The following is a 20,112-nucleotide window of genomic DNA, read 5'->3' on the forward strand; positions in this document are numbered from 1 at the left end:
CATTGCTTTATTTCACTATTCCTCTCTGATTTTCTGTCTTAATTGACTTTTTTGATTCGTTGCTAGGAGATTTTCTGAATTTTGCCTTCATACAGTTTTAAAATTTCTACTGTCATATTTTAAATTTCTGAACTCTCTCTCTTTTTTTTAATTAGACTTGTGTTATGCATGCTAAGTCGCTTCAGTTGTATCTGACTCTTTGCAACCCCATGGACTGTATAGCCCACCAGGCTCCTCTGTCCGTGGAATTTACCAGGCAGGAATAGTGGAGTGGGTTGCCATTTCCTTCTCCAGGGAGTCTTCTCAACCCAGGGATAGAACCCATATCTCCTGCATTGCAGGCAGTTTCTTTACTGTCTGAGGCACCAGGGAAGCACATATGTGTGTGTGTGTGTGCATGTATATATATATAAAAATATATATATATTTTAAGATGCAGTTTATCCTTTTATAATGTACAGTTCAGTGGTTGGAGCATCAGAGTTGGATCGTAAGAAGAGCACGTGAGATGAGAATTACGGTTGTGACTCTATGGAAAGTGTAGCCTGCCACAGACCCTGAACTGGCGATTAGGAGTTGTGGGTGCTGTGTTAGTAATGAGCGCAGGGTTATAGTAGAGGGGCTGTATTGAGAGCACGTCAGTCCTACCTGAAGAGGTCAAGCAAGACTTCAGAAAGTAATCTGTCTTCTTGAGTTTTCTTATGAAGTAGACCAGTTGGGAGTATTTTAACCTCACAGTGGAAGAAGCTGAGACTCAGAGAGTCTGATGAAGACTGGATAAAGAATTCATGATAAATCCAGACTGGGTGTTCTGATGTTTAGCCCAAGCTCATGTTGGGAAAGTTGAATTCTTAGTTCTTCATGTAAAGAGGCTTGGCACAGGTAATAGGAAAAGTTGTTGGGTAGTGGTAATTTTGTATGTGAGGACACAATCACATATACATTTCTTGACATATGAAACTTTATTTCAAAAGTTCTGACATGTTAATGTCAGAAAGAATGGTTAAGTATTGAATTCTTCCATGGTTCAATATTCATTTTCTCTCCTGGTTTTTGTTGAGAAAATATGTAAGAATTCTGCTAGCTTTTTGTGTAGTAGGACTATAAGAGAGGGGTTTGCTGTCCTGTCTAAACTGTTAAAACTTGCTTGTTTACTATCTTGTTAATCAGGAAGCCCAAAACCTCATGGCTCTGACCAACGTGGACACCCCATTAAAAGGTGGACTCAACACCCCTTTGCACGAGAGCGACTTCTCAGGTGTGACACCACAGCGGCAGGTTGTACAGACTCCAAACACAGTCCTTTCTACCCCGTTCAGGTATTGTAAACAAACAAGTGATTTCTGCTTTAGAAAACCTGAATCTGAGGACTTTAGAAATGTTGACAGAAAATGGAAATTAGTGTTTATCTTGCTTTTAGAGTTCCCCTCATTCATAGAAGCAGATAACATTATGGTATTTAGAAATTAGTCAAATACATGAACCTTCCTTCTCTTTTCAGAGTTTCTGGTGCTGTCACCTTGTTTGTGAATACTTTTAATCTGACTTAAGAAGTAGATACATCCATTATTAATGATGATTTGGTGACTTCTTTAAAAATTGTAATCCCTTTTATGCATGTATTACTGTTGCTTGTTCCCCAACATTTTATTGTGAAAATGTATAACATTTAGAGAGTATGGTAAGAATGGTAAAGCAAACATCCGTATACTCACTACTTGATTCAATGGTTTATATTTTATTGTGTTTGCTTTATAATGTATCCATCCAGCCATCAGCCTATCTTATATTTAAATACATTTCAAAGCAAGCTGTGGGTATCAGTACATTTCACCCTAAACACTTCTTTGTCATATAAATAATTGACTAGAGTTCAGTATTTGTTTATACTTCTTTTTTTTTTTAACTTCTTTTGTTTTAAGCTGCTGTTTTTAAAGAAGAAATACTATAGAAACAACTTATATTAAAATAGAATTTGAGCTTTTAAGGTTAGAAATATGTGGGGTTTACTATTAATTTTAAAATTTGTCCTCTTACTGGTGGTTTAAGTATGTGAAGCATTTCTCACTGTTATAGCTGTGCATGACAGCAGGATCACGAACATTGGCAGCGAAAACCTAATGTGACATAGCACTTCTGCAAGGCTTGCAAGAGAGCCTAATCCCTCTTTCTCCCGTGTATGTCTTGTTTCTCAACTAGATTGTGAGCTCCTTGGGGGCAGGAATCACGTCTTATATGGTAGCACCTCACCTCACCTCTGGGAACAGCTCTCTGGCAGCATCACCTGTCTGGAACACAGCCAGGATTCAGGAAGTAATAAAAAAAACAAAAGTCTTTGAACATATAAAAGAAAATTATTTATTTTTGGCTGCATTGGGTCTTCACTGATATGCGAGGGCTTTCTCTCATTGCAGCAATTGGGGCTACTTTCTAATTATGGTGCATGGGCTTCTCACTGTGGTAGCTTCTCTTGTGTTGCATGGGCTCAGTTGCCCCAAGGCACGTGGGATTCTCCTGGACCAGGGGTGGACCAGGGATTGCACCTGTGTCCCCTGCTTTGGCAGGCAGATTCTGAACCACTGGAATACCAGAGAAGTTCAAGGCTTTGGACATTTAAACTGTGTGGTATGAAGTTTATGGCTTTTATTTCTGCGAGTTTCTTAGACCTAACTCAGAACAATTCATAGTTAGATGTGATCCTAAGTCTGGTGTTTGGTTTTCAAACAAACTTGAAGTATGCATACCTGTGATGAGAATGTGATGGCCAACAACTGTAGGCAGGGAGAAGACAAATAATAAGTTGAAGATACTGAACTCAGTAAGAGTCGTTTGGGGTCTTAAGTGTGGTGGGCAACCTCTCTGACTACTGTGTGTTCTTAGCCACCCTGATTTGTTAAAAAAAGGTTGAAAAATGTTTTATGGACCTAGTTAATAAGGTAAAAAGTTACTAGCTATCATGACTTTATTTGAAGTCATTAAAATAAATACACTATGTGTAAATACTGAGTTAGCTGAACCAAACCTTTATTTTAACATAGAGGTCTAACTTAAAACCAGATAGGGAGACAGAATTTTAGGAATCTTTCTTTTCTTGTAAAATAATTTATGTGAAAAATATTTGGAAGCACAATTCAACTAAAATTGGCACTTGCATTAACTAGAATTTCTGTCTTTCTAGGACTCCTTCTCATGGATCTGAAGGGCTGACTCCCCGGAGTGGGACAACTCCCAAACCAGTTATTAACGCCACCCCAGGTAGAACTCCTCTTCGAGACAAGTTGAACATTAATCCTGAGGATGGAATGGCAGACTACAGTGATCCCTCTTATGTGAAGCAGATGGTATGTGTCAATTCTCTTTTAGTAGTCTTTAAAAAAAGTTAAAATCTCAAGGGTACCAAAATAAAATTTTCCCCCTTGTCAGTGCATATTTCATATGCCTTCAGATTCTCTACACCTGCAGACACTAGAAAAGGAACATGATTTGTAGGACTTGAAAAGGGAAACCTTTTGGTCTTATTAGCCTACTTTTTCTTATTCTTATTTTTCAGTATTGATTATGCTGATATTAATGTTCCTTGTATCTTTAGTGATTTTTAATTTTTATAATTTACTAATTAATAGTTTAGCTTCCTGAATGGTACACTGATTTTTTTTTTTTTCCTGTTTTTGTAAAATAAGGTATGAATTTTGAAGGCCTCATAAATTAGATTTTGAACTTTGATTCCTCTGTTTGCCTCTGTACTTTTAGAAGGATGGTCAAGGTATCAGAGCCAAGTTAATTTGATGTTCATTGTTGACCTTAGTGAAGTTTTCCTTCTGTATGTTTTTCAAGGTGATGTAGAAAGCTAATTATAAAAGTTACAGTTTTATTTTTGATCATGTTATTGCTTTTATTACATTACTATTGAGCCTTCTTATTTATGCCATGGAAGGTCATTGTGAGATTTTTAAAAATGAGTTCCAATGGTGGTTTGCTTCTAGTTTACAAATTAATTCTAATTTCATGTATAGATTTGGTTAGTTGAGAATTTTTTTAAATGTCCAGATTGATACCATATAATGCTGACTCTGAATGGCTATATAGGAATTAAACAAGTAAAGAATCTAATGTGTGTAAAACACAGATCTGGACACTTCATGGGATTGAATGTTGAGTAAAGATGTCCCTTGTCTTAAAGAATAGTTTATGCTCTGGAGAGATTGGCAGTACTAAACCAAATCCAAAAATAATTGTAATATAAGAACAAAAATTGAGTAAAACCAATGTGCTTAGGGTGGCTGAAGAAAGAAAGAAATCACATTTGTTGGGGGGGTACTAGGAAAGCCTTCCTTGAAGGAGGTATGCTCAGAAGTAGGTGGGGGGCTGTCACATGTGGAGATCATGACATGAGTAAGTGTGGAGCATGTTCTGGACATAGCAGCTCACTTGGTCTTCCCATCTTGCACATATGTGTTGGACCAGTGGGGAATGAGACAGACAGGTGAGCTGAGGATGGACTGGGGAAGACTTTGGGTACTAGGCACTTTGAGGAAGTATGAGCTGTTTTCTTTGGCTTGCATATGACCTGTTATTTGCATGAAAAAGAATCATACACACAAATTCAGCCGTCTTTTCAGATTAGGTTTCATTTATCCAAGGACAAATTTACTTTTGAACTTGTTCTTTCATTTCCTATTAAATTTCAGAAATCCTTAAAAGGAAATCCTAAAGGACTTCTTGTTTTTTTGCCCTGCAGAGTTATAATTCTCAAACCTGCTATTAGACTATCCCAGAGTAAATTCATTGACCACAAATCAAAGTTTTTTTTTTTTCCCCCCAAAGTTTTTATGATTGGTCTTAATGTAGGGAGGAAGTAAAGATAGAAATTAAACAAAATCTTGTCTCAACCCTTAAGTTAGGGATCATTTTTCTAGAATTAAAATTAGGCTAACTGTATTTTAGAAACTCTTATACAATATTAGTTGAGTATTTTAATGTGTATAAATTGAGGACTAATGTTTTTCTTCAGGAAAGAGAATCTCGTGAACACCTCCGTTTAGGATTGTTGGGTCTTCCTGCTCCTAAGAATGACTTTGAAATTGTTCTACCAGAAAATGCCGAGAAGGAACTGGAAGAGCGTGAAATAGATGATACTTACATTGAAGATGCTGCTGATGTGGATGCACGGAAGCAGGTGAGTGATGACTGTTAACATGTCTCAAGATCTCTACTTAGTGTTTTTTTTCAGTATTGAAAAAAATTGCACTAAAGGAAATTACTTAGATCAATCTTGATAGGTGTTCTTAAAGTGTATAATCATATAGGTCACAGTTTAAATATCCTTTGTCAAATTCATTATGGTCCTTTAAAATATGTGTAAGTAGTCTTCTGGACATTGCTTTCACTCTTGCCAAGAAAAGATGTTATTGACCAGTCTAAAACAAGTACATCTTATTGATTGATTTGTTGGTTGATTGATTTGTTTCTTCGTCAGTGTAAACTAATGGGCAGTTGTGGGTAACGCAGGGAGCTCAATACGGTGCTCTGTGACAACCTAGAGGAGTGGGATGGGGTGGGGGGGGAGGTTCAAGAGGGAGGGAACATGTATATTTATGGCTGATTCGAGTTGTATGGCAGATGCCAACACAGTATTGTAAAGCAATTATTCTCCAATGAAAAAGAAATTTAAAAAATGTGGATTTGGAAATTTAGAGTGCATCAGAATAAAATTAGTAACACCTTGTACTAATATACTTTCTAGTTAATTACTTTTCGTATGCACATAACAAGCAGGTGATATAAGTAGGATAGGTATCAGGTTCATTTTAGAAATGAGGAAACTCAGGTGAATTAAGTTAACTTTCCCAGGTCTCCTGTCTTGAAAGTGGTAAAACTTGAACTAAAACTGAGATCATGTGATCCACTTCAGAACTTCTTGATGCAGCCCATTTTGGGATGTTTTTAGAAATTGAATCATTTCTAGGGATTGGAGTGATGGAAGTCATGCTTTAGAGAGAAACCACATGAATGTGCTTTTTGGTAAGGGATATATGATAATACTTTATGAATTTAATTCTCTTAGCTATTTTGAGCTACATTTATTCTAAAAAATGGTTTGAAGTTCTCTTGTGTTAACCCACATTATTCATAATTTAAGTCATAAAACAGCACCCTTGCTGGCTGGCTTTTTAAATAAAAAATCAGTAGCATCTGGGGTGGAAGGGAAAGGTTGTATTGCAGGAAGGATAATTGGAAGCATCCCCTGTACGTTTAGGATTTGGTCTTTTAGACAAGAAAAGAATGATTATCTGATTGAGGGAGCCATGCAAATCCAGAGAATGCTCCTAGTAGCTGTTGGAAGTTCTTAGTTTGTGCTGTAACAAGAGAATGAATAGACTGGCTAATTTCAGTGGCGTTACATTGCCTTTCTACAAACTTATACAGATTACTACACCTTTAGCTCTTGAACATACATGTTCTTATAGAGGAAAGTGTTTTCACCTTTACTGAAATGTGTCAGATACTGTATAGCTGTAAAAACGGTTATAAAAATAATTTTTTTAGGCCATACGAGATGCAGAGCGTGTAAAGGAAATGAAACGAATGCACAAAGCTGTCCAGAAGGATCTGCCAAGACCATCAGAAGTAAGTATTAGAATTTCTGCCTTAGGAAGTTTTAAGTTTCTTTTTATGTGATTGATGTTTTTTGTATTATTCATAAAGTCTATAAAACAACATTTCATCTACTTTCTGGAATATAGTAAAGCAGTTCCCAGATCCAATCTTTGAAATGCTTCACTGGTACAAATAAGAATTTTGAAAGAAAAAAGAAAATAATTTCTTTTGAAAATGTTAAACTGCTTTAGGTATACCTTGGAGATATTGCAGGGTGGTTCCAGGCCCCTGCAGTGAAGTGCTTGTCACTCAGTAAAGTGCGAGTTGTTCTGTTTCCTTGTGCATAGAAGTTACGTTTATACTAAACTGTAGTTTTTTAAGTGTGCAGTAGTGGTATGTCTAAAAAACGTACATTCCTTAATGTACTTAATGTACATACCTTAATTAAATGATACTTTATAGCTAAAAAAGTGCTAATTATCCTCTAAGCTTCTGACCCTGAGTCATAATCTTTTTGCAATAGTAGCATTAATGATCACAGCTCACCATAGCAGATAGAATAGTAATGAAAAAAATGTTTGAAATATTGCAAGAATTGCCAGTGTGACATAGACAAAATGAGCAAATGTTGTTGAAAAAATGGTGCCAATAGATTTGCTCAATTCAGTGTTGCCATGAACTTTCAGTTTATGAAAAGAAAAGCACCTTGTCTGCAAGTTTCAGTTAAGTGAAGCACAGTAAAACAAAGTGTGCCTGTATTTAGTTCATTGCTAGAAGTAGTAACATTAGTATGTTGCAGTACTATGTTTAATAATTGTACTTGTTTTAAAATTTTAGGTAAATGAAACAATTCTGAGACCCTTAAATGTAGAACCACCTCTAACAGATTTACAGAAAAGTGAAGAACTGATCAAAAAGGAAATGATCACGATGCTTCATTATGACCTTCTACATCACCCTTATGAGCCATCTGGAAATAAAAAAGGAAAAACTGTAGGATTTGGTACCAATAATGCAGAGCACATTGCCTATCTGGAACATAACCCTTATGAAAAATTCTCCAAGGAAGAGCTGAAAAAGGTATCATTGAGTATTTTTGTCTCAAGATTTAAGTATTTGTTAGATACTGTGTATCATGGACAAACATGAACATATTTTCCCATATTGATGTTTATAAACAACAGAAATATATGGTTAAGAGAGAAATTTTCATGTTAAATGTTATGCAGAGGACATCCTCCCCTCTCCCCTCCCCTCTCCCTCCACAATGTTCAATGATAGACCTTTATCAGATAGACACTGGTTTTGATGGCAGGGTGTTTTTGTCTTATGGGTGTGTGCCTCATTGATTGTTGCTACAGTTGCCATTTTCTGGGTTTAATTCTGCTGTCTCTGAATAGAGTGGGATTGCCTTTAATACTTAAACCTCACTTACTTAGAATACTATGAAAAAATAAGAATGTATTAAAATATTTACAGATTAAACCTTTCATCTAGTCACAGAAAGGAAATACCATTTACTGCATTTATTTCCCTGACACGGTTTCCCCCTACCATTGTGGATAAGGAAATAAAGAAATGTTTTCTTATATAATGTCTGTCCTACCTCTCCCTCCATTTGCATTTTATTGTTTCTGCTTTGACAGAGCAAACAGCTGTGATTGTGACTAGAAATCTGTACAGTGATACAGGAAAGGAGAGTTGGTGTCATGGTTGGAAGAAGAGTGGTCTTTTACTGAAGTCTTCTTTCTTTAGTCTTTCATTCTGAGGGGCAGTGAAGTACTGTCCATTAGAATGGGCTGACTTAGGAGGAAACCAGATTCTTTTGTCTCTTGTCTCTCTTGTACTTGCCTTCTCTCTTTCTTACTTTCCCTTTTTCGTACTGTATAAGTGATACATGTTTATTACAGAATTTTTAGAAAATAGAGGAAGAGGGTTTGGATTTCTGTTTCAGTTTGCTTCTGAGTAACTTTGAGTTGCTGTCTTTTAGTAAGTGCCATGGAAGCTGCCCTCTGTTGAGAATTAGATAATGAACTCATTGCTTGAACAGTTTCCTCTTATTAGAGTGAAAATATGAGGAGAAGATAGATTTGAGGAAATCAGTCTTCCTAAATTTATTGTATATATGGAAACCTGAAACAAAGATCACATTGTTACTAATAGAAGTTCTGTAAGGGACAGATTCTAATGCATGTTTTGAAAATAATAATTATAAGTAGTGCTTTAGAATTTTATTTGAAACCATTACAAAGTAGTTCATTCTTCTGTATTTTATTTATCTGTTTATAGTCCCCTGTGTTCTGAAAAATTTGAAGCAGCTATTTACTTAGCAGATTCTTTAGGCACAGTTTCATTGGAACTTAGCTGTACTTTCTCCTAATTATTATAAGAGCTAAATTTGTCAATTTTTACCATGTGCAGTTTCAGAGTGAAATACCATTTCACTGATAATAAAGTGCCCAGTTGTCATTAAGTGTGTTAAAATTGGTTTGTTTCCATTATTTCCCCTAAGAGGTATCATTTAAAAGGATCTGTTCTTTATATTCTGTAGACATGATTTCCCCCTGCCTTTTTTTGGTTTAAATTTTTTTCATATGCTTGTTATTTATCTTGATTTTTCTTATGTTTTGGTCTGTGTTTATTTTCTGATGTTCCTGGAATGATTGAGAGCTTTCTATAAAGCACAAAAAGTAATTGTTGGTTTTTCATGAGCCATGAAGCAAAGGGCTGGAAAGAGTTCATGTGGTATGCTGAAGGAGTCTGTGTGTCTGGTGCTGGGCTGGCTCTTTGTGTCTTGCTGTATCACTTAATCCTCATAACAAACATGTTAGGTATTATCTCCCCTCTCCAGATGAGAAATAGGCTTACATAAGTTCAGCAAGTTCAAATAGCTATTTAAATGCCAAAGCTGTGATTGGACTCCACTTGTCCAATTCCATCCTCATTCTATCATCTTAAACCATATCTTTTCTAGTGACCAGCAACTGGTCTGTGATCTGTCATTATTTGATCTGTGCTTCCAGTCCTATTCTCTGGTAATGTCAGGGACATTCTTTCAGATGAGAAAAAAGGCATGTGTCAAAAAAAGAGAAAAACCCCGCCTAATTCCCCTTCACTGTACTGGGAAGTCGGAAGTGTTGGGGTTGATGGTGAGTGGAAGGAGCACCCCCACGCAGTGGTCACCTTTGGTTTGGGTGTGAGCCTGTCTCTTCTGCTTACTGGTGTTGTGTTTTTGAACAAATTGTTTAATCTCTCTGAGCCTTTGCTTTGTGAGCTGTAATGAGGTTAATGAACTTCATGAGCTTCCTGAACTTTAGTGAGGTTAATGTGGACTGCTTTGTAAGAGTGGTATGCTGTTTGGAGATAAAATAGGTAAAACTTTTCAGTCCAGTTCCTGACACATAGTAGACACCTGAGAAATGGTAGCTGCTGTTTTAATGAGTGAAGGCAAAGAATGTTTATATTATTGGGGTTAATACATGGATGCTTGACTCTTCAGATCAATCTGCATTGACTTCTAGGCTTCTTAATTTGTTTCACTTAGATATTTATAACCCCTTTCCAAAAAACAGTCAGTCAACCAAAGCTGATTGCCTTTGCCCAGGGAGGGAAAGACCGGTCTTCTAAAACTTTCTACTGATGGCAGGTGTCTCTAGTACTCAAGCTTACTGAAATTATTATTGTGAACAGGCTCAGGATGTTCTGGTACAGGAGATGGAAGTGGTCAAACAAGGTATGAGCCACGGAGAACTCTCAAGTGAAGCTTATAACCAGGTGTGGGAAGAGTGCTACAGTCAAGTTTTGTATCTTCCTGGGCAGAGCCGCTACACCCGGGCCAACCTTGCTAGCAAAAAGGACAGAATCGAGTCGCTGGAAAAGAGGCTTGAGGTTGGTATCCTTTTAATATTCAACCTTAAATGTGTACTTTGATTGAAATGATGAATCAAACTCATACCTTTGGAGACAACTTCAGAAAAATAGATGTAAGGTAATGGTTTTTGAATTTCTTGAGAAAAAACTGCACTGCACTGAAGTGTTTGATCTGCATTGGTTTTTCAGGATGGCTGGGCTTTGTGATAAAGAGAGCTGTAAGTGGACTGCTGGTCAATCAGAACCTTTTACATGTGGGAGCAAGGAGCCAAAAAGTGAACACTGGTCACTGAGAACAGTGTAGATGAGTGCTGAAATGGCAATTTCTCTAAGGAGGGAGATCAGTGCACCAGGGAGCTTTCTTTCTATAACCAAGAGGGCACACTTAGAAAACCTCAGTACCTTTCTGCACACTCTCCGATTCTTGTGAGTTTGCTACAGGGAGAGCGCTGAGCTGGATTACCTAGACAGTGGCTTCCATGATTTTTCATGTCAGTGAAAATTTTGAAAGGTACTCAATCGGAATTTCATAGCATGTGGTTTCTTAATATAGTCTGCATGTTTTGAATTCCAGAATCTGTGTAGGAATTTTGCCAGTGATATGTAAATTGTGGTTCATGGACTGCTAGGCTGCCTTGTGAATTCTTAATGGTGGTCTTCAGAGATGTTTCTGAGGCCAAGATATCTTGGGATGGGAAGTAGAAAGGGGTGCTTCAGGCAGTCACGTGCAGAAAGTGGCTTCAAGTTCCTCTTATGTGATTACCAGTTTCTCTTTGCAGAAAGTGGATTTGAATATATTTTATTTAGGGTTAAAATTAAAAATAGAGAAGTCATTTGGAGTGGTTGGGGCTGTGTGGAGCTAGGGAAATGAGCTGGAAAAAGCAGTATCCTTTAGTTAATTTTTAATTTTACCTCTAAGGTCACATGTCTAGGCACCTAATGGTAGTGCTCGTGAACTTCTTTTATCATTTGGTGGGAGATCAGAGTTTCTTCCTGAAGTGATTTTCATCTTAGGTGAAATTTTAACAGTCCGTTGCTACTGGTTATTCTAGCTGTGTTACTGACTTCCAGCAGGGTGTGCTGTTGCTCCATGTTTTAATTCACAAAGTCAGGGAAAGTAAAAAGAACATCAGTGGTTAAATTTAAGTTATATTTTCTGTTGTGTAGGCTTCATTTCTGATAAGTGGTAGTTAGCAGTGTAATTCTGTTCTAAGGTCAGCATCATAATTGATTGGAAAGCTATTTGGAAAGCTTCCTTGTAACCTTTATATATAAATGCTTAGGTCTCTCACTTGGTTTGAAAATCTCATTTGAGGTGGGCAAACTCTTTATTGCTCAAATGGTAAGGACATTTTGTGCTGTTTAAAATATAAAAAAAAGTTTTCCCCCAAATCTCATTTACTTTGTTGAGGCACTAACTTTCATGACAGCAAATAAATGTGTCACAAAGTGAGTGGTGCCATAAAGTACAGTAATTTTTATTTCTGTGTTGAATTGGTCTTGTGAGTTTTGAAGGGAAAAATACAGAGAGAACCACTGCTGTTCTTCTGGAGATTTATTTGGGTCGTTTATGAGCAGCCATTAGAAACATGTGGTTCTCTTTGTTCAGTTCAGTACCAGGAACCGAAATCTTCCGTTGAACTATTTTTGCTGAAGGATTGGTGATTTTGGAAGAATATTCATAAAACAGTCTGAAGTAATTTTTCTTTTCTTGACTCCTGGATAACTTGCTTTAATGTTTACTCAGCTAGTTACTTTTAAAGAACACATAATCAAATCCTTTAATTTAGTAAACTCTGCTTATTTCAAATGAAAGTTCATTAAATCTTTAAAAAGAAGAAAAGAGACTCGAAAGCACAAATAAACAAATCCCCCATTTTATTTGTATCCATCCCTAATTCAGAACTAGGTTTGTCTTAGCTTATTTTAGTTTTTGAAGACACAGTTCTCCTGATTTGAAATACATAAATATTTTATTTCAATTGTGGTAATTCTTTCATCATTTCAGTTGATTGCTAAATTATAAACATTATTCAAAGTTTGTTGTGGGGAAGGAACTCTAGTTGTATTATATAAACTTAAGGCTGAACTTAAATTATCCTTCCACTCTTGGGTTCAGGGAGATGTGCCTTGCTGTGCTGAGCACAGTACATGACCGCCAGTGTTCTTGAGTTCTGCTGCCGTGAACTCTGGAACAGTGACTCTAAATTAGGACCCTATCACCCCGTAGCAAGCAAGGTGAACTCCAGCTTTGTCGTCCTTGGTGTCTCCTAAATGGGTTAAAAAAATATGCCCTGAGGTTTATATTGGAGCTAGTCTTGAAGCCATTACTCATGATTAGTATTTGAAACTTAGAACTTAAATTAAAATCCTTAAGATTCTCATTTAAAACTAGTAGAACCATCACAGATTTTATGTAGAATGTTTTGGCTGGTACAAGGAGTCCGTTAAATAAATAGAATCAGAAGATAGTCACAGGTCAGAAGCAAGTGGGAAAGACTAACCAAGTCCACATATTTTATTCTGCTTAGGAGATAGTATTAATTTTGGAACTTTACCAGACATCTGTGTGTAAAATATGGCAGCACCTGCAAGCAGAAATGACAGCTAATAACAGAAAAGGAAAAGTTATGAAAACATAGCATGTTGAGGCCATTTAAATATGGTGGCAAAAGGCTATGTTATTTGAATAGCTTCTGAGGGCATTATAGGTGTATGGTAGGAGTGTAGCATGTTTGCTGTTTATGGGGATACTCCAATTAATAAGAAAAGCTTAATTTCTGTTCAGTGTCATGTTTTTATAAAACAGAAAAAGAAGGATGGCCAGATGGCCAGTGTAGAAGAATTTTCATCAAACGGTTGGAAGTAAAAGAACGTTAGGCCTTTATTTAAAATCACACATTCAGTGTGTGTTACTGAGCATCCACTGTGTGCCAGCCCCTACTCTGGGCCCTGGGATACAGCAGGGAAGCAGGCGGATGAGCTTTCTGCTCCTCCGGACTTCATTTATCTGGAAAACACTTAACGTGGAGAACCTTATTTTCCGATGATGCCAGATAAATGAGTCATTACTGTATTTGGGAAGTGCAGATAGAATTTGAAGTGTTCTAATTTGTTTCCACTTTAAGTGGAAATAGGAAATCGTCTGAAGACATAATTATTTTGAGTGAAATAATTTCCAGTAGGTGCAAAAGTGAAATGAGAAGTCTGAATTTAGGCCTGCCATTAAATTTAATAGTATTTGAAATTGTATCTAAACTGCTGTGTTGAGGAAGTTTGGCTGAAAAGTAGATTTTGTCATGTTAGCTGTAAAAATGGAAAGGCTTTCCTTGGAGGTGGAAACTAGGTCCAGAAGTAATACTTCTCCCTGTATTTTACTGGCACAGTCAATTTAGTCAAGAAATACTATGTAACATTGACTTCTTGGAAATAAAGTAACTTAAAGAACACAGATAACACATTTAAAATCCTTCTCAGTGTGTTTGTAGAACTTATATGGGGACCCCTGACTTTTCCGGATGGTTATATTTCAGCAAAATTGGCTGCAAAATGGATCCTGTTTTCTCGGTGATCGTCATTTATTTTTACACAGGATAAAACTCCCCTTAAGACCTAGGGTAAGGATGAAGTTGGTGTGCAGTTGAGGGTGGAGGGATGGTATGTTGTTGTGTCTCGGCAGGCTTACAATTAGGCTCCTGTGTGTGTGGGATGGTGTGGGGTGGTGTGCGGTGACAGGCAAGAAGTCCTCAGTACTTGGAACATTCTCAGTTCTCAAGTTCTGCTCTCTGCCATCACCCTTAAAGGCATTAACAGATTTCTTGGTTGTTTCTAGTGGCAACTCTGGAAGCTAGACCAGAGATCTCTTGTGATAACAACGGTGTTGCTTTTGTTATTCCTCAGTGTTGAGTTGAATTTGTTTCTTGTAGTTGTTGGGTTTCATTTCCTAACTTATGCAAATATAAAATGCTCTTGGCATTGCTTTATTGGTACATTTCTCTTCTTGGAAATGCGTTTAGTAAGGTTTTGCCTTATTGCTTTAGCTTGCTCTTTAGGGATGCAATCTGATGGTTGCTAACTGATAGATGCTGACAATAATCACTTAATTGGACTTGCATCTCATCAATATTGAGATGGCTCACTGCTAAAACAATGCTAATGAGCAGTATAGAGATTAAAGGAGGATCATTCATGAGCTCTTGTTTGCAAACATTTCGATGGTTGAATCACACCTTTACTACTATAGGATCATGTTGACTAGGAAGTGGAGCTGCCATTAACTTTATATTTAAGTATTCTGAAACCTGTTTTTCCAGTGGTATAAGGTTATTATCTGGGTCCCCAAGCAAGAATTTCAGTGAGGGATGCTCTTAATGTTTCTGAACCTCACTGTAACAGACTTTAACTGAGGACAGTATTGGAGACCCAAGGATAATGTGTTTATTTTGGAGTTACTTAAGCCTAGTAACCTTAACAAACTTAGTGAGTTTGAGAGTAACAATTACACTTTTATAAGTCCCATACAGCTCCCTTTTGTAATGACCCGAGGAAACACTTATGGTTCCACTGATTCATCTCCTGGGGACCATCAGTTTTCCATTGGTCTCTGGCCAGTCTTTTTAAGACAGTTTCTCTTCTATGCATTTAAAAAATAACATTTGTAGGCATTTTTTCTAAAAATAATACCAGTACTTTGTATAAAATTTTAAATTAAAAAAAAAGAGAAAAGCCTACCATTCAAGTGTAATCACATTAAACATCTTGGGGTGTGTATATATCAGATTAAATATAATAGAAAAAGATATATGTACAGCCACACATATCTGTGTGTGGATAAAGGTCTTTAAAACTAAATTGGGATCACTATGTACTACTCTGTTCATTTAATAGTATAATATTATAAGTACCATTCAAAAAAAAACAATACAAAACCCTAATCACTTGTACTCTTTTAAAGCCTGTGGCAAAAGATTAGTTTTGGGGAAATCTCTAATAATTCTAGTTATATTCTGCCCAGCTTCTCAAAAAGTTGTTAAACTTTTTTTCCCCATAAAATATTTCTGAGAGATGTTTTTCCTATAGTTTGGTGGCTTGTTAAGAATAAAAGAATTCAGAACTAAAAAATGTAAGCTGGGGAAATTGAAAGCTTTTCTCCAGTGTCAAGTAAAATTCTTACAAGTGGCTACATACAGGTTAATGTCTAAATCAGGGAAGGAATGATGGGGAAGTTCATTAATTGAGATCTTGTTTATGTGTGTCTAGAATAATTTTTCCGTGAACTGTCTGGTGGCGTTAAGCCATTTAGCACCACAGCACGAATTTCTTCAGGCAAGTTTGCATTTCATGGGCTGAGGCAGAGAGGACATGTGATTGAGCTGCAGTGTAACCTAGTGTTGGACTTCCAAGTAGACACAGTGGCAAAACTTCATCTCTTAGTGACTGTGTAGCCTAGGGCAAGTTACTTAACCTCTCTTGAGTCTCAGATTTTTCTTGTAAAATTTGGGTGATAGTTTTTATCTCATGGAAGTGTGAGCTTGAAATAGTGTAAGATGAAATAAGATACTGTTTGCCTTACGGTTGCTAAGTTTTAATGGATAGGAATCCTCTCCCAAGTCTCCAAGGTTCATATCACTCGTTTAGTCGCTAATTTGTGTCGGACTCATTTGTGACCTCGTGGATTGTAGCCCACAAGGCTCCTCTGTCCATGGATTTCTCAGGCAAGAATACTGGAGTGGGTTGCCATTTCCTCCTCCAGGTGTTCTTCCTGACCCAGGGATTGAACCCTGGTCTCCTGCATGGCAGGTGGATTCTTCACTGCTGAGCCACCAGGTAAGGTGGCTCATTATCACTCTTAGTGGTAGCTTAATTAGATTTGATAGTATAAGGTACTGAGAAGTAACTTTACCTTGAATAAGAGGGTGGCTAAGTTTTTGCTCTGTAAATTTTGATGAATGTCTGAAATACGAGACATGGGTCAATTTTAGGAGAGAGATTTGAATAATACTTAAGGGCTCAGATTTTGTTTCGTATAAATGAATTTTACATAATTGGATTTTAACATTTCATTTGTACATTTTGGCATGTTGAAACAGTTGGCATACTTCTAAATTTTTATGTTTCTATTATATTGATGTTTCATGGTTTGTGGTGTATAGTCTTAACAAAATAGTTATCCTTTGGAGTAGACACTGAGTTTGAATTTTAGAAAAATTTTTATTGTGGGAATTTTAAATATATCCTAAAGTAGACTGGTGTAATGAGTCCTAGTGTGTTATCACCCAGCTGTGACAGCCATCAGCTCATAGCCACTCTTATTTCATGTCATTTCCCCTTCCCCGCAATTTGAAACAAATTCCAGACATCATATCGTAAAACAGAATTATGATGCATGAAATTTGTCAGCTTGGTCCCCCTATACATTTATATGTAGATATATTCTCATTCATCTCTTCTTGAATTGAATTTTACACTTTCATTTTGGATGTAGTCAGCTTTAATTATATCACGTGTTGTCCTACTTTAAAATCCTAATAGTTATAATGAACTTTATTTAAAATCATTAGAAATTTTGTGCTGATACATATTTAAACACAAACTTCCATTATAACCATATTTGGGAGGCTTGTCTGGTGACAAGTGAACAAAGTATTTAATCCTAATTCCATTACTAAGTTTGTTAGTTGTTTTAAGACTTTAAAGTATGTCTCTAAGTGCAGTTAAGGATTTGAAAAATTTTTTTTGACAAGTCAGCTATAAATGCAGTGGTTTGAAATCAATTTTTGGAAGAACTTTTGGTAAATCGGCTGTAAGAAGTAGTATAAGCTCCCTAAACCAGTACTTTTTTGTTGAAAATAAGTTGTCCTTCAGGGCAGTTGCTAGCGCTTACTTGTATTTTTAAAAAGGGCTTAAAATATTAATCAGGTTAAATCAGAACCTGGTTCTTCTTGATTCTGTATATTTTTTAAAGAAGTTCTTATACTCTGTTGGACTTTAATGTTTTTTCTGTGTATGAGTGTATGGTGAGGGAGCTGAGGCTAATTCAAGGTAGATGTGTTCCATGTATGCATGTGTGGTTCATGCTTGAGATTTACTGGCTAGAAAAAGGCCAGACTTTATAGGTTAGTTTTTTTCCCTCCGAAAATGTATTGAGCAGTCATAGGTCGAGCATTTTACGAAATATGTGGATATCGTCCTTTACATTTGAATGATCAGATGGCAGATGTAAGATAAGCTAGAATTGAGTGTTAAAAGCTGTATTCCTTTCTTTACATTTAAGGTATATTTACATATACTTTATATGTTTCTTCTTTATATTTTTGTACTAACATATAGTTATTTGGGGCTTTCATGGTGGCTGAGACAGTAAAGAATCTGCCTGCATTGCAGAAGACCCGGGTTCCGTCTCTGGGTCGGGAAGATCCCTGGAGAAAGGAATGGCTACCCACTCCAGCATTTTTACCTGGAGAATTCCATGGACAAAGGAGCCTGAAGGGTACAGTCCATAGGGCCGAAAACTGACGTGACTGACAACTTTCACTTACTCTCATATAGTTAATTGACTAAATTTTTTTCTCTGTACTTTAATTTTTTGTATAATTTATTTCCATATTTGCTTGAAATCTTAGCACAGTATTTGAGCCAGAAGACTTTAATAAAGCTTGAGCTAAATTAAATAAAATTGTTCACATTAAATGGAAGCTTTGCAGTTTTAAAATCTTTGGTGTTTTGGGAATAATAAATGACTCAACTATGTGAGGTGAGGTAATTCCCAGATATAAGGTACCAGTCATACTAAATGTGCCTTGATGACTAATTAAACACTTTCTGAGGCTAAGTGTTACGTTGTTACACCAAATTGGAAATTGAATTTCCATGGCGTGCAGTGTATAGCTAATTGAATTATCTTAGCCAATGAAAAATGATAATTTATGTGACTAATTTTTTAAAAAAGCACTGCATATATTGAAATTCTTTGCTGTTAAGGTTTTTGGAATGTGTATTTGAATCCACATGTGAATAGAGTGTCTAATGTTGCTATTGTTGGAACACACTGAATTATAGTATCAGGAACTTGATGCAACTAACTTATGGATTTAGTTCACTTATTTTTGGAAATGACATTCTGGTAGGCCTGGTTAAGAGAAAACAGCTGACACCTAGTTCAGGAATGACAGTGGCTGAAACAGAATTCTCCGTCCTGATTGCCTCCTGCCATCTGGGGGCTTTAAAAATACAGTAGTCTGAGACCATGTAAATAAGAGTCTCTGCACTGATAGATTTTAAAGACTCTACAGTTAACTTCTTAAATTTACATACATACATGTCACTCAGTCATGTCCGACTCTTTGCAGTCACGTGGATTATACAGTCCATGGACTTCTCCAGGCCTGAATACTGGAGTGGGTAGTCTTTCCCTTCAGGGGATCTTCCCAACCCAGGGATCAAACCCAGGTCTCCCGCTTTGTAGGCAGATTCTTCACCAGCTGAGCCACCCGAGAAGCCCAAGAATTCTGGAGTGGGTAACCTATCCCTTCCCCAGGGGATCTTCCCGGCCCAGGAATTGAACTGGGGTCTCTTGCATTGCAGGCAGATTCTTAACCATCTGAGCTGCTAGGAAGCCCCTTTTAAGTTAGCTGGGGTTGAGGAGCATTGGGCTAAAAAGATGTACTCCAGTACGTGTTACTTGGTGTGGTGGTCCTGAAGAGGCAGACTGCTCACTTAAGAAACAGCTGTCTTTTCCTTGCTTTATTCCCAGGAAGAGATCTCTGTCATTTTTAAAATTAAAGTTGAAATTTAAAAGAGGTTTTTAAATTGTCATCCATAGTCCCTTGGACGTTAGAGAGGAGAACAAAATGGTTACCCTCTTAGACCTGTAATGATTGTAATCGGAGCTACCGTGCATGGGCTGCTTGCTCTGTGCCAGGTGTTACTGGGCGGCTGGGGGCTTTCCTGTAGTGTGTAGGAACTTTTAGTGGCAACTGCCATTTTATTGATGGAGAGATGGAAATACAGAGGTTAAATAACCTACATCAACTCAGAACAGCTGAGTGGCTCAACTGAGTTCACTCCACGGCACTACTGACTTGTTCCAGTATTTCCTGACTCTTAGTAGATGTATCTTTGCTGTGGAACTCATTTTAATTTGTTATCTGTTGGAGGAAAATGGCTCTTTTATAAAGGGCATTATTTATTAATGGACTTAGTCTTTAAGTGCATTGCAGAGGAATAAAAGGTTATTGTAACTTTTATAAAATGTTGAAGATAGGAATGGCTTTAAATGAGCTTTATGTTAATTAATTTTAGATCCATCTCATGTTCTTAAGGAACACATACAACATGTCCCTTCCCTGCCAACCCCTCTGCTGGGCTTATTTGACTTTGGCTTCAATAAAGTAACCTGGAGATGGATAGATATGAAGTACTACTTTTCCAGTAGAAGTGTACTTTATATTTTGGGGAACATGGCATTTCTTGATATTCTTACATAATCTTAAAAAAAAGAAAGCATTGAGATTGACATGTTTATTTTTATATCAGACGTAATGCTTTGAAGTGAATGTTTAATGGAAAGCTGTATATTTGTTTTGGTGATTATATTGTTTCTAAATATTTAAGAAAACATCTTATGAACAATTTTCTTATCAATAT

The 20,112-nt window shown here is 36.7% G+C and overlaps 1 protein-coding gene across 1 annotated transcript in view; it reads left to right on the forward strand.

Moving 5' to 3' along the window:
* The window catches only part of CDC5L (cell division cycle 5 like), a 45,331-nt gene that overhangs the window by 17,244 nt on the left and 7,975 nt on the right, over positions 1 to 20,112 (forward strand). The window contains exons 9-14 of the mRNA XM_061146846.1: positions 1,171 to 1,319; positions 3,179 to 3,341; positions 5,012 to 5,176; positions 6,547 to 6,627; positions 7,435 to 7,677; positions 10,288 to 10,485. Of these exons, the coding sequence (XP_061002829.1) occupies positions 1,171 to 1,319; positions 3,179 to 3,341; positions 5,012 to 5,176; positions 6,547 to 6,627; positions 7,435 to 7,677; positions 10,288 to 10,485 (999 nt within the window). The remainder of the gene's footprint in view (positions 1 to 1,170; positions 1,320 to 3,178; positions 3,342 to 5,011; positions 5,177 to 6,546; positions 6,628 to 7,434; positions 7,678 to 10,287; positions 10,486 to 20,112) is intronic.

The sequence above is a fragment of the Dama dama genome, chromosome 7 (genome assembly GCF_033118175.1).
Source record: "Dama dama isolate Ldn47 chromosome 7, ASM3311817v1, whole genome shotgun sequence".
In the NCBI taxonomy this organism is placed as follows: domain Eukaryota; kingdom Metazoa; phylum Chordata; class Mammalia; order Artiodactyla; family Cervidae; genus Dama; species Dama dama.